This window comes from Bubalus bubalis, chromosome 5, assembly GCF_019923935.1.
Source record: "Bubalus bubalis isolate 160015118507 breed Murrah chromosome 5, NDDB_SH_1, whole genome shotgun sequence".
In the NCBI taxonomy this organism is placed as follows: domain Eukaryota; kingdom Metazoa; phylum Chordata; class Mammalia; order Artiodactyla; family Bovidae; genus Bubalus; species Bubalus bubalis.
In genome coordinates this window covers 36,008,747-36,021,679 of record NC_059161.1, presented here as the reverse complement: position 1 = coordinate 36,021,679, position 12,933 = coordinate 36,008,747, and the positions used below count along the sequence as shown (strand labels likewise).

Sequence of the window (12,933 nt, the reverse complement as noted above, 5' to 3'; positions counted from 1 at the left end):
TGGAGGCTTTGCACACGCCACAAGCTTCCATGTCCCAGCTCTGGGTGAACCTGCTCTCACAGCCGTCCTTGGCAGAGCTTGTGTTGGGGCTGGGGCAGTGGTATATGTGCGTGCATGTGTGTGTGTTGCAAAGCCTGATCTAAGAGTTTTACAAACTACTTGTGCATATAGATTTTTCTGAAACTTAATATTATCTGTAAGTCTTGGCCTTGGCCTTGGCCTGAGGCGGTTTTTGACTTTGGAGGACGAGCTCCCTTAGTGATCTCCCTTAGTACTTGTGGTCGCAATACGATCAGTTTAACATTTTCTTCTTCCTCCTACTTTTCTGAGATCCTCCTCTTGGTCCCATTGTGATCTGCAATCTTATACAAAAGTGAAGCCCACACCTTCTTAACCTTTGAAAACTAGATTCATGGCTTGTGATCCTGTCTTGGCCCAGGGCACTGAGCCTTGATGTAGAGGAAACCCCTCAGAAAGTCAGATCCACCATCTGTGGGCATCAGTGCCAGCTTCTCCAGGATTGAGGTGTGACAGCAGACCACCAGAATGACAGAGCAGATTGTTGGGTACCATCCCTCATACACGAGTTCTTCATTCTGATGACTGGCTCTGAGAAATTCAGAGTGGTCCTTTGTGAACACTGCTCCAGCCAGCCTGCTGGCCCGCTCTGACTGTTGGCCCAGAGTCTGGGGCAGGTCAGAGGTAACAGGGGGTCCAGTCTTGGCCCAGCATGATGGTGTCTCCCCCACCCCTTCATGTGCCCATGATGCCCAGTGGACCTGAGTTCAGCCAGTGAGGATGACTTTGACAGCGAGGACAGTGAGCAGGAGCTGAAGGGCTACGCCTGCCGCCACTGCTTCACCACCAGTAAGTGGGGCCTGTGGGAGGGGGGCCTTCGCTGGAGCAGCCAGGCTCGGGCACTTCCCGGTTCTGAATGTCTGGGGAATCAAATTGGAGACTTGACATCTGCATTGTCTTAAGGGTTACTTAGAGAGTGGAGGACTTTCCTGTTAGCAGTCAGGCTGGAGTGCTGACCAGGGGCTGGGACAGACTTGCTCAGGGTCAGGGCAGAGGCGCCTATGTTTCCGGGGAGCCTGCTGCCACCTCTTCCTGTCAGTTCATCCTGAGATGAGGTGGGGTGGTGGACAGTCCTGAGATCCTTTCCTTCTAGGAAGAAGCAGGGCGGCAGCACCCGAGCTGTTGAGTGACAGGTGTCGGCCGAGGCCAGGGCCATGTGGTCCTCGTGGTACCAGGGTCAGCCGAGCCCACTGAAGGGCCTCCCTGCTTGGATGTCTGTAGCCTTGGACGTTGGTGTCTGAGGTTGGCAGCCACACCGCCTCCCCTCCCTCCTGCAGCCTCCAAGGACTGGCACCACGGGGGCCGGGAGAACATCCTGCTGTGCACCGACTGCCGCATCCACTTCAAGAAGTACGGCGAGCTGCCCCCCATCGAGAAGCCCGTGGACCCCCCGCCCTTTATGTTCAAGCCCGTCAAAGAGGAGGACGATGGGCTCAGCGGGAAGCATAGCATGAGGACGCGGCGGAGTCGTGGCTCGGTGAGTCTCTGGCCAGGCAGCCTGGGCGCGTCTCTCACCAGGAGGAGGCTGGGAGTGTTTCATTTCGGGCAGAGAAACAGACCCTGGAGGGGACGTGCCCAGCCTGTGGGGAAGAGCCCTTGGTTCTCTCCTCCCTCACATTTCCTCAGGGAGCTGGTGGACCAGCATGAATCGCTGTACCCCCATCCCTTCTGAGCCCTGTGGCCTTGCAGAAATGTCCTCAAGGCCTGGGGGTTTTAGGAGCTGAGCTGCATTATTAGACAGCTCATCTGGTTGGGTCACTTCTCATCCTATCACGTGAAATTGGCCGGTATGCGTGTGTGTTTGGTGGGAGGAGCAGGCAGTTCCATGGAGCAGACAGAAGAGGGGGAGTGACTTAAAGCCGAGCTCAGGTGTAACATCACTCGGGCCAACCTCTGCCCCTCAGACAGCCCTGCCCACTTCCAGCTTGTGTCATTCAGGACAGTCCCTGGAGGAGATGAGAGCTTCGAGTTTAAGCTGAGAATCGCTCTTTTCCATGTAAATTCACCCATTCACCCCTTCCTTGCTTTGCTCCATGTTGACTCCTATGCAGTGAGGGACAGCCAGGGGTGCCTGTGGTTTGCCAGGGGCTGGGATTTGACCTACTCTGGAGGCTCCTGCCTGGGAACTGGGCCCAGGTGGCCCATGTGGGGACTGGGGTCGAGTCTCACCAGCCTCCGGTTGGGGTGGGCAGATGTCTACACTGCGCAGCGGTCGGAAGAAGCAGCCAGCCAGCCCTGATGGTCGTGCCTCGCCCATCAATGAAGACATCCGCTCCAGCGGCCGGAACTCTCCCAGCGCGGCCAGCACCTCCAGCAACGACAGTAAAGCAGAGACAGTGAAGAAGTCAGCCAAGGTGAGCTGCCGGGAGGGCAGGTGGTAGGGGCTGCTGGAGTCTGCACTCAGCTCCTCCGAGTCTCTCGGTCATTCATGGGACCTCGCGGGCACCAGCAAGGCCTCACCTGGGGTTGCAGACGGGGGCCTAGAAAAAGGGGTCCACGTAATTCCCAGCACAGACCTATGGGGGCCACCTCTGCCTTAAGTTTCCTGTCCGCAGATACTTGTTCCTTCCTGGCCCCACTGGCCCCTTCCAGAGCTTTCTTGTTTCTGGGGGTGGAGCATGGTGTAGGGGGAGTCCAGGTGTCAGCAAGTGGTTGTCATTGCCTGAGGCTGCTGGGCCATCCTCCCTTGGCCTGAGGCTTCTCGTGGGCTTTCCCGCTGCAGAAGGTGAAGGAGGAAGCCACATCCCCTCTTAAGAGCACCAAGCGCCAGCGGGAGAAGGGGACCTCGGATACAGAAGAGGCTGACAGGACCAGCTCCAAGAAGACAAAAACCCAGGTTAGGCTTGAGGCTGAACCATGTTGACTGCCTCCAGCAGCTCTTGTCCCTTGAGAAGCCCCCTGGGCGGTGGCCGTGTCTTGCCTCCCAGGAAGGGGCCTAGAGCACCTCCAAGACTGGCCAAGTCAGGGCAGGACCTGTGATCCCTGCTTGCTGCCTCCTCAGCCAGACCTCGCTATGTGGTGGGGCAGGGGGTGTCCGGCTTCCCTAGACCTTCCATCCTCCTTCTCTGGCCCCAGGAGATCAGCCGGCCCAACTCGCCATCTGAAGGTGAGGGGGAGAGCTCGGACAGCCGCAGCGTCAACGATGAGGGCAGCAGTGACCCCAAAGACATTGACCAGGACAATCGCAGCACGTCCCCCAGCATCCCTAGCCCCCAGGACAACGAAAGTGACTCGGACTCCTCGGCCCAGCAGACGACGCAGCCCTCTGCCCTGCAGGCTCCTGGAGGGGCTACCCCAGCCCCCTCCTCTGCCCTGCCAGGGACTGCCCAGCTGCCCACCCAGGGGCCCACACCTGCCCCCGCGGGCCCCTCACAGGGTTCCCCCTCGGCCTCCCAGCCCCCAACCCAGCCACAAGCCCCCTCAGCTGCTGCTCCTCATGCCCACATCCAGCAGGCGCCCGCTCTCCACCCACAGCGGCTAGCCTCACCGCACCCCCCGCTGCAGCCACTGACGGGCCCAGCCGGCCAGACCACCGCCCCACCCCACACCCAGCCCCCTCTGCACAGTCAGGGCCCGCCCGGCCCTCATGGCCTCCAGGCTGGGTCCCTACTGCAGCACCCGGGGCCCCCACAGCCCTTTGGCCTCCCTCCCCAGGTGTCCCAGGCAGCAGCCCACCCTCACACCTCCCTGCAGCCCCCTACCCCTCAGTCAGCCTTGCAGCCTCAGCAGTCCCCCCGGGAGCAGCCCCTGCCCCCAGCACCCCTGGCCATGCCCCACATCAAGCCCCCGCCCACCACGCCCATCCCCCAGCTGCCAGCGCCCCAGGCCCACAAGCACCCCCCTCACCTTTCGGGGCCCTCTCCTTTCTCCATGAATGCCAACCTCCCGCCCCCTCCTGCTCTGAAGCCCCTGAGCTCCCTGTCCACTCACCACCCGCCCTCAGCCCACCCGCCGCCCCTGCAGCTCATGCCACAGAGCCAGCCACTGCCCTCATCCCCTGCACAGCCCCCTGTGCTGACTCAGAGCCAGGGCCTGCCCCCCGCTGCTACCTCCCACCCCGCCACGGGCCTCCACCAGGTGCCCCCTCAGCCCCCGTTTGCGCAACACCCCTTTGTCCCTGGGGGCCCCCCTCCTATCACCCCTCCAACTTGCCCCTCCACCTCTACTCCTCCGGCGGGATCTGGCCCCTCGGCCCAGCCACCCTGCTCTGCTGCCGTTTCTTCGGGAGGCAGTGTACCTGGGGGGGCAACCTGCCCACTCCCCACCGTCCAGATCAAGGAAGAGGCTCTGGACGATGCTGAGGAGCCCGAGAGCCCCCCTCCCCCGCCTCGGAGCCCGTCCCCTGAGCCCACTGTGGTGGACACCCCCAGCCACGCCAGCCAGTCTGCCAGGTAGAGGTCCCGGGAACCCAGGTGCGTCCAGGACAGGGGTAGCTGGGGCCTCAGCTGGGACCCAGCGAGACACCGGGCCTTTGTAGGTTCTACAAACACCTGGACCGGGGCTACAACTCGTGTGCACGGACCGACCTGTACTTCATGCCTCTGGCGGGATCCAAACTGGCCAAGAAGAGGGAGGAGGCCATCGAGAAGGCCAAACGGGAGGCCGAGCAGAAGGCACGAGAGGAGCGGGAGCGGGAGAAGGAGAAGGAGAAGGAGCGAGAACGCGAGCGGGAACGGGAGCGCGAGGCTGAGCGAGCGGCCGTGAGTCGGGAGGGCAGCCTGCTCCGTGGGCATCAAGGGCTGGTCCCCGCGCCCGCCTTGAGTGGGCCACCCCCTCACTGTCTCTCAGCACCCACCAGCCTTACTTCTGTGTCCACAATATGCTGACCCCTCTGGGTCTCCTGGTCCCCCGTCACAGCAGGTCTGGACAAGCGGTGGGGTGGGGGACCCAGTCGGTTGGGCCAGGGGCCAGGCGCCTGCCCCTCACAGCGTCTTTACTCTTGCAGAAGGCGTCCAGCTCGGCACATGAAGGCCGCCTCAGCGACCCCCAGCTCGGCGGTCCTGGCCACATGCGGCCATCCTTCGAGCCCCCGCCCACCACCATTGCGGCCGTGCCCCCCTACATCGGACCCGACACACCGGCCCTCCGGACTCTGAGCGAGTACGCCCGGCCCCATGTCATGTCACCCACCAACCGCAACCACCCCTTCTACGTGCCCCTCAACCCCACCGACCCGCTGCTGGCCTACCACATGCCCGGCCTCTACAACGTTGACCCCACCATCCGTGAGCGGGAGCTGCGGGAGCGCGAGATCCGAGAGCGGGAGCTGCGGGAGCGGGAGCTGCGGGAGCGGATGAAGCCGGGCTTCGAGGTGAAGCCCCCGGAGCTGGATCCCCTGCACCCAGCCGCCAACCCCATGGAGCACTTTGCCCGGCACGGTGCCCTCACCATCCCCCCTGCCGCTGGCCCCCACCCTTTTGCGTCTTTCCATCCCGGTCTGAACCCCCTGGAAAGGGAGAGACTGGCCCTGGCCGGGCCCCAGCTGCGGCCTGAGATGAGCTACCCGGACAGACTGGCAGCCGAGCGCATCCATGCCGAGCGCATGGCCTCGCTGACCAGCGACCCCCTGGCCCGGCTGCAGATGTTCAACGTGACCCCACACCACCACCAGCACTCCCACATCCACTCTCACCTGCACCTCCACCAGCAGGACCCCCTCCACCAAGGTGGGCACCCTCTGCGGGTCTACGGGAGTCGGGGGGCTGCTGTCTAGAGCAGAGCTTGCAGCTCCTGGCACGTGTGAGGGTACCCAGCATCCCCCCTGGCTCCAGAGTCACCTGGGGCCCTCTGCTCGCCATCTCCTGATGAAGCTTGGGTTCTCAGTCGTGCGCCTGCAGTGGGGCTGGGATGGAGGAGGTGGCCTATGCTCGCTGGGGCTGCCTGAGAGCAGGAGAGGGGTCTAGAGGAGCAGGGCAGAGCCTTTGGGGCCGCCTGGAGGCAACTAGGACACCCCGGGGAAGCTGGGGGTTGTCACCAGTGAGAGCTTTTCTGCTCCCCCTTGGGGAACAGGGCTCGGGCTTCTGCTGGCTTGGAGCTGGCTCACCTGGCCAGGACCGCCCAGTCTTGTCCACTCCAGGAGCAAGATCTCTGGAAGGCCCACTGGTCGGCGGCCAGGGGTGCAGGCTGGTCTGAGGCCGACACCGACACGATTGGTGTTCCACTGGGCGGCTCTGCAGACTGGCCAGACAGGGTGGGAGGGGGGTCAGGGCCTGCTGTGGGGGCCCCTGGGCCCCTTCTGGGCGGGGAGGGAGACAACGGACAGGGTGGGCCCCAGAGGGAAGGAGGGCAACCTCCAGTTTCCTACACATGTTCACAGCCCCACCTGACGCGGGGTTCACCCCGTGGTCCCAGCATGAGGAATGTTTGTGGTTAAGCCCTGGGGTTAGCAGCAGGTGGGCCTCAGTCCTGCGAGAGGACAGGCGAGTGTTCTTAGCATGTTCGTTCACCTGACAAATGTTTACTGAGGACCTGCAGTGTGCCCGGCATAGCTGTAGAAGCTGGTGACACCCCTGTCCACATTCGCCTTTCAAACCTGGGGACAGTTGATAAACATGTCTGAGTTTGTGAGGAGCAGTTAGTGTTGGGGAGGCTGACTGAGCAGAGAGCTGGGAGCAGCAGCGCTGCTGTTGTAGAGAGGCATCTGGAGGGTGGGAGGTGTTGGAGCCAGGGAAGGAGCGTCCTCAGGCCTAGAGAATGTAGGTGCAGAGGCCCCAGGGCCGGAGAGGGTGACTCCAGGGAACAGACAGGCGACGTGCTGAGAGGGTCACTGGGAGAGGCCAGGGCTTTCTGAGCCCTGAGCAAAACAGGCAGCACCTGCTTTGCTTTGGGTCCTGTGGGTGAAGAGCCAGGGAGGCAGCCTGGGTCAGTAGATCTCACAGGCCCAGCATGAGGCTGGGGCAGTTGGCTCTGGGGCGCTGCAGATTCAGGGTCCTTGCCAAAATGAGACTGGGGCTCTGAGGAGACTGGGGAAGAAACACGTGGTCAGCTCTTCACTCTGTCACTTTCTGGAGCTCCGTGCAGGTGCGGGGAGTTGGGGAGGGCGACAGCCACTCTGGGTTAGCAGGTCAGGGTTATTGATGGCCTGGTGACCGGAAGCCATCTGTGGAGAGGAGGAAGTCGCTGTGAATACCACAGAGGAGGGCGAGCAGCTCCCAAGCCCTGTGCTTCTGCCCCCTTTTCTAGGTTCAGCGGGCCCCGTTCACCCGCTGGTCGACCCCCTGACCGCTGGCCCTCACCTGGCGCGCTTTCCCTACCCCCCTGGCACCCTCCCCAACCCTCTGCTTGGACAGCCCCCCCATGAGCACGAGATGCTCCGTCACCCAGTTTTTGGTAAGAAGATGCCTGGGGAAGGAGGGGGCCAGGGAGGGTTGGTCAGGGGTCTAGTCTGCTGTCCCGTTCATGCATTTACTCTGTGTTCAGCACAGGCCTCTCCTGTGTAGTAGGGAGCCCTGGGAGCTGGGCAGGCAGACCCCCGGCCCCGGGGATCTGGGGATGAGGCTGTAAATGCACAACAGGAGCCCAGAGGGAGTAGGGGAGTAGGAAGGCTGAGTGCAGGCCTCTGTGACCAGGCAGTAGGCTGAGGAGGAGGGGCCCCATGGGAGGTGGGGGGAGGGGGCGCAGGGATCACACTTGTTTCTCCCCAGAGGCTCTGCTCTGCTGGTCCCTGCCCAGTAGGTGACCGCTTGATCCTGCCTTCAGGAGGCTCTCTCCTGACCTGACCTCCTTGGCAGCCTCATCCTGGCCACTGCCTTGGCCTTGCTATAGCAGAGGCTGTTTGGTGTTTGACAGGCACCCCCTACCCCCGAGACCTGCCTGGGGCCATCCCACCCCCCATGTCGGCAGCCCACCAGCTGCAGGCCATGCACGCCCAGTCGGCTGAGCTGCAGAGACTGGCCATGGAGCAGCAGTGGCTGCATGGACACCCCCACATGCATGGTGGCCACCTGCCCAGTCAGGAGGATTATTACAGGTAAGGCGGGGAGGGGCTGAGGGGGAGGCCAGGCCCTCTCCATCTGTGGGTCCCCAACCCCGCCCCAGCCTGGTGACCGCCCCTCCCAGTTGCACTCACCCTGCTCCCCACCCCATATCAACAAGTGCCAGGCTGTTCCCCTGCCAGTGAGGGGACTCCTGATGGTCTTGAGGGTGGGGGAGGGAGCGGGGCAGGGAGGGGGTCAGCAGTGTGGCAGCTGCTCAGGCGTCCAGATCCTCCAGCTGCAGGCCTGCCTGGGCCTGACACCTATGACTTTTTTTTTTTTTTTTTTTTCCTTTTCTTTTTCTAGTCGACTGAAGAAAGAAGGTGACAAGCAGTTATAAGTTATTTATTTGTTAACGCTGGCTGTGGAAACCCCAATTCTTGGGGGAGAGAAACAGGACTTTTTACATACAATAGGAGCTCTAAAAGCAAAAAGAATATCTTCTAAAGATTTCTTTATATATTTAAAAACCCCACAACTAAAAATGTATCAGCATACATAGTGTTCGTTTGTAGAGAGGATTCCTTGAGACTGGTTTGGGTCTCCCTGCATGACAGTCCCCCAGAAACTTAGTGAGTCCTGGACTGGACTGAACACCCAGAAAGTCCCCCTGCAGTCTTGGGGTTTGGCTTTAGCTTTCTTTTCCTTCCTTGATTTTTCTCAGTAGGTGCTAGATCCCAGTTCACACCCTTCAGTGCGTGCAGACACACTCAGTTGCGTGTGTCCCAGAACCCACACGGTCTGCAGCATCTGAGTTTGGAATCCAAGAGCTATAATTTTTAAAAAATATTTTATTTTAATACATTGTAGGAGATCTTCATAATTTGAGGAGGTTCTGTGCATGGCTTTTTACGTCTGTAAATAAATAATTTTAGAACAGCCTTTTTTTTTTCTTTCCATGAACTACTACTATTCTGATCTATTTTTTCCAGCCATGTCACTAATTGTGAATTCCTACCAGCTATTGACAGAATACAGAGTTGATTTTTTAATAAAAAGTTATATATAATTATCCCTTTAATTAAAGGGAACAGATGGGCGTTACTAGTTACAAAGGGGCAGAGGAGGCTAGGGGCTAAGTTTGGGAGCAGCCAGGGATTGCAGAGACAACATTACAAGCCGTTTCTTTGTGTTGCTGCTTTGGTTCTCACTCCTGTCTGTTCCCGGCTCCTGCTTTGCCAGCGGTGCAGACCGCGGTGAGCTCAGCCAACTCGCTGTGCACTGGGAGCGCAGGAGTTGAGTGTCCCCCGTTCCGTCTCTGCGGGCGCGAAAGCACATGTTCCTGTGTGTCTGGTTGTAGATTTCCTTGTAGATTTCTGTACACGCGCATTTGATTGGTCTGGATGAACTGCTCCCCCCCCCCCCATATTTGGACTATTTCATAAACATCCTAGAAAATTGAAGAAAACAATTCTCACTAAGCACGTGTGCTTGCCAAAGGATCTGTCAGAAGCCTGCTTTCTGGTGTGTGTGGTCATTCGGATCTCCTTGTGGGGAGGCCGGGCCGTCCTTGCCCCACTCAGAGACTGCTTTGGGGTGGGGGCCTCCAGGAGGTGTCCCAGTTGTGGGTGGCAGTCCTGTCGCATCCTCGTATCACCACACGTGGTGTCCTGCTCTGCCTCACAGAAGCAGGACAGGTGTCGTGGACGTAGAGTGGGAGGCAGGCTCCACATGGGGGCCCCTCCGAGGGGACAGGAAGCCCCGAGCCTGCCTCTGTTCTCCAAGGTGCCCATGTGATGCCCTTTCTCCAGAACAGAGGGTGAGGACACTGGGGGCCGTTATGCACCTGTTGATGAGACTTTCTGCCAGGATGTGCCCTTGTCTGTCCCTCTTGTCTCAGACCCTTGAGGGCCTTTCCTGCCATGATGTGCAGGGGTCCCAGCCAGGAGTGAAAGGAGAGCCGGAGTCCCACCTGGGGTCAGCGGACATGGAGCATGTCCCAGACCACGGAGAGGTGGGCCAAGAGGCTGGCGCTTTGACCTAGAAACCAGCAGGTATTGGCTCAGATTCAGGTTCTAGATTCAGACCTGTGGTGAGGGCATTTCCAGTGTCTGTCAAACCATGTTCAGTTTCAGTTGGGACAGATAAGGGGTTGTTTGGTCTGTTGAAAATGTTTGTAGTAGTAGGTTTTTTTCTCTGGTTTTTCTCTCATTCCATTTCTGCCTTAACTTTAGCTCCTTGAGGGGAGGTAGGCTCAGATGGAAACTTTGTTATCACTTTCATGGCCGGTTGGCCAGGAGCAGTCATGTCACCAAGGCTCGCCACGTGCCGTGGGGGCGGGCTCAATGCTTCAGGCTCCACGCCTCTGAGCCAGGCGCCTTCCTGCCGCTCCCGGCTCCAGCACGGACGCCCCTGCCTGCCCACCCTTCCTCTTCTCCCTTCTGGTAGACCATGATGCCTACCGTTTAGTTACACCTTCTTGATCTCCTCTCTCTATCATCCATTTTTCCAAAGAAGAGAGAGTGAAGTACTTGGGAGTCTGTATTTGAAAACTGTCTGAAGGCATTTTCTCGTTTGGTTTTGGTTTTCTCCTCACGTCCCCAGGTGAAGCACTGAGATTCTTCCATTTAAAAACCCAGAACCTGAAACCCTCACTGGTCAACTCCAGTGTGTGTAGGAGGCCCCAGACCTTCGCGGTGTCTTTGAAGCCCAGCCCCCTGGTTTCCGTTTGGGTTTCCTGCCTTGGTTGGGAGTTGAGTTTTGCGTTTCCGTGTTTCACGTGTATCTTGTTCACTGTCGTCGAGGTCGAGCTTCACTGCGGCAGCAGCAGAGCAGAGTGTACATTCTGATTTGCTACGTTTATATATATCTTGAAGCTAAATGTATATATGAGTAGTTTGCCATGAGATAACACAGTGTAAACAGTAGACACCCAGAAATTGTGACTTCTGTGTTCTCTCCATTTGAGTATTTTGTAATTTTTTTGAAATATTTGTGGACATAAATAAAAACAAGCTACACTACAGTGGCTGCGTGTCCTCCGTGGGTTGTATCATTTCTGGGGTGGGCAGGGGGTTGGCAGTTGTCCTGCCCTGGGGCTCCCAGGGTGGGGAGGGGGCAAAGGGAGGGTTGGGTTCTCGGTGTTGCCAGCACACTGGCTTACCCTCCTGGACGAAGGGTCTCCAGTGGGCACACTGCCCTTGGGGGAGGCTTCAACCTGCTGATGGGATACTCGGAACCTTCAGTGACTCCCCAGGCAGGACAGGCCCTGTGTTGGGGGTGAAAGGTGATGGCATTGGAACCACTATACTCTCTCTTAGCTCCTCCCCCTGCCTCTCACCCCACACCTCTAATTTGTGGGCACCTTGATAACTCAGTTGGTAAAGAAATCCGCCTACAATGCAGGAGACCCTGGCTCTCCTGGGTCGGGAAGATCTGCTGGAGAAGGGATAGGCTACCCACTCCAGGATTCTTGGGTTTCCCTTGTGACTCAGCTGGTAAAGACTCCACCTGCAATGCGGGAGACCTGGGTTCCATCCCTGGGTTGGAAAGATCCCCTGGAGAAGAGAAAGGCTACCCACTCCAGTATTCTGGCCTGGTGAATTCCATGGACCATATATATCTGAGCCACCAGCCAGGACAGTTGCTTCCGGCTCTGGCCACCCCTCCTGTCTTGTCTCCTCTCCATCTGTACCCCCGACACCTGCCGGTGCCCCCACACCGCCTTCAGCCGCTGCAGCACCTCCAGGACCTGATGGGGGATCTTAGCCTCCTGCCGCCGACAAACGCTCCAGGTGGCCTGCAGAGAGTATGTGTGGCCACCAGGGGGCAGCAGTCACCAGGGTGGGTTCAGCCTGTGGTTTTTCAGAGACCAGAGTGTGGTTTCCTGAAGTTTCAAGACTCTGGAAATTGTACACTCACCTTTTTATCTGGGATCTGGCGGCAATGATGAACAAGAGCAACCTGGAGTGCTTCTTGTTAGTAAATTGCCCTCAAGCAGGATCGCTGGTGTCTCAGATGGTAAAAATTCTGCAGTGTGGGAGACCTGGGTTTGATCCCTGGGTTGGGAAGATCCTCTGGAGGAAGGAATCACAACCCATTCAAGTATTCTTGCCTGAAGAATTCCATGGACAGAGGAGCCTGGCGGATGATAGCCTATGGGGTTGCCAAGAGTTGACTGAACGACTAACACACAGCCATGTGTGACTGTGGTTCTGGGTGTGGATGAGAAGAAGGGGTGGGCGGAGTGGGGAGTAGGTGGAATCCAGGTGCTGTCTGCCAGTCTCTCATCTAGATGGTGCTTTTCATGAAGCTGAAGTGTTCAGTAGTCACGGATTTATGAAGTGGAAGTTTCAGGAAGGTTGAATGATAAGACATGTCTGTGAATGGAGATATAGATTGATGCCGCAGAAAAGACCCTCATCAGAGCTGCACAGGCTGTAATAGTTTGCCAGGTGTGGATGCTGATGGCCAGTGTCCCCATCTAGCCATGGACCTGTCCTGAGGCAGAGGGTCCTGCAACAGATGAACCTGCTGGATTTGTGAGCCTGAGAGGAAAGGTCTCACGTCTCACAACTATGCCCCCAGCCAGCGTTTCCAGTCTGTTCCTGCCCAGACCAACTGGCCCCAGGTGTCCCTCCTGCTCTTTGGCCCTGTGGGCGCGGTGGCTCAGCAGCCCCTCTGGTTCCCCACAGCTGGGAAAGTGGCTGTTGGCAGGGCTGGATGCACGGCTGCCACGTAGATACAGGTCCAGGGTAAGCTCATGTGTACGGGGCACGTTATTTAGGCATCACCTGGATTTACATAAATCAGAGCCACTTAACCTGCGGGGCCAGGAGGTACAGCAAAGAGATTGCCTGCGACCTCCCAGGCAGACCTCGAATTCCAGGGCTGGAAGCACAGCTGTGCGATGGTGGCTGTGAACAGCCGCTGAGTGTCAGGG

The 12,933-nt window shown here is 58.7% G+C and overlaps 1 protein-coding gene across 8 annotated transcripts in view; it reads left to right on the top strand.

Annotated features, from left to right (window-relative positions):
* RERE (arginine-glutamic acid dipeptide repeats) overlaps window positions 1-11,016 on the top strand; it is a 412,205-nt gene extending 401,189 nt beyond the window's left edge. For all 8 annotated transcript variants that reach the window (XM_044942961.2, XM_044942960.2, XM_006076676.4 and 5 more), the window contains 10 exons: window positions 775-867; window positions 1,356-1,555; window positions 2,271-2,432; window positions 2,801-2,914; window positions 3,154-4,469; window positions 4,556-4,778; window positions 5,024-5,744; window positions 7,261-7,407; window positions 7,867-8,047; window positions 8,358-11,016. In XM_044942961.2, the coding sequence (XP_044798896.1) occupies window positions 775-867; window positions 1,356-1,555; window positions 2,271-2,432; window positions 2,801-2,914; window positions 3,154-4,469; window positions 4,556-4,778; window positions 5,024-5,744; window positions 7,261-7,407; window positions 7,867-8,047; window positions 8,358-8,391 (3,191 nt within the window). In that variant the 3' untranslated portion in view covers window positions 8,392-11,016. The remainder of the gene's footprint in view (window positions 1-774; window positions 868-1,355; window positions 1,556-2,270; window positions 2,433-2,800; window positions 2,915-3,153; window positions 4,470-4,555; window positions 4,779-5,023; window positions 5,745-7,260; window positions 7,408-7,866; window positions 8,048-8,357) is intronic.
* Window positions 11,017-12,933: the final 1,917 nt, after the last annotated feature.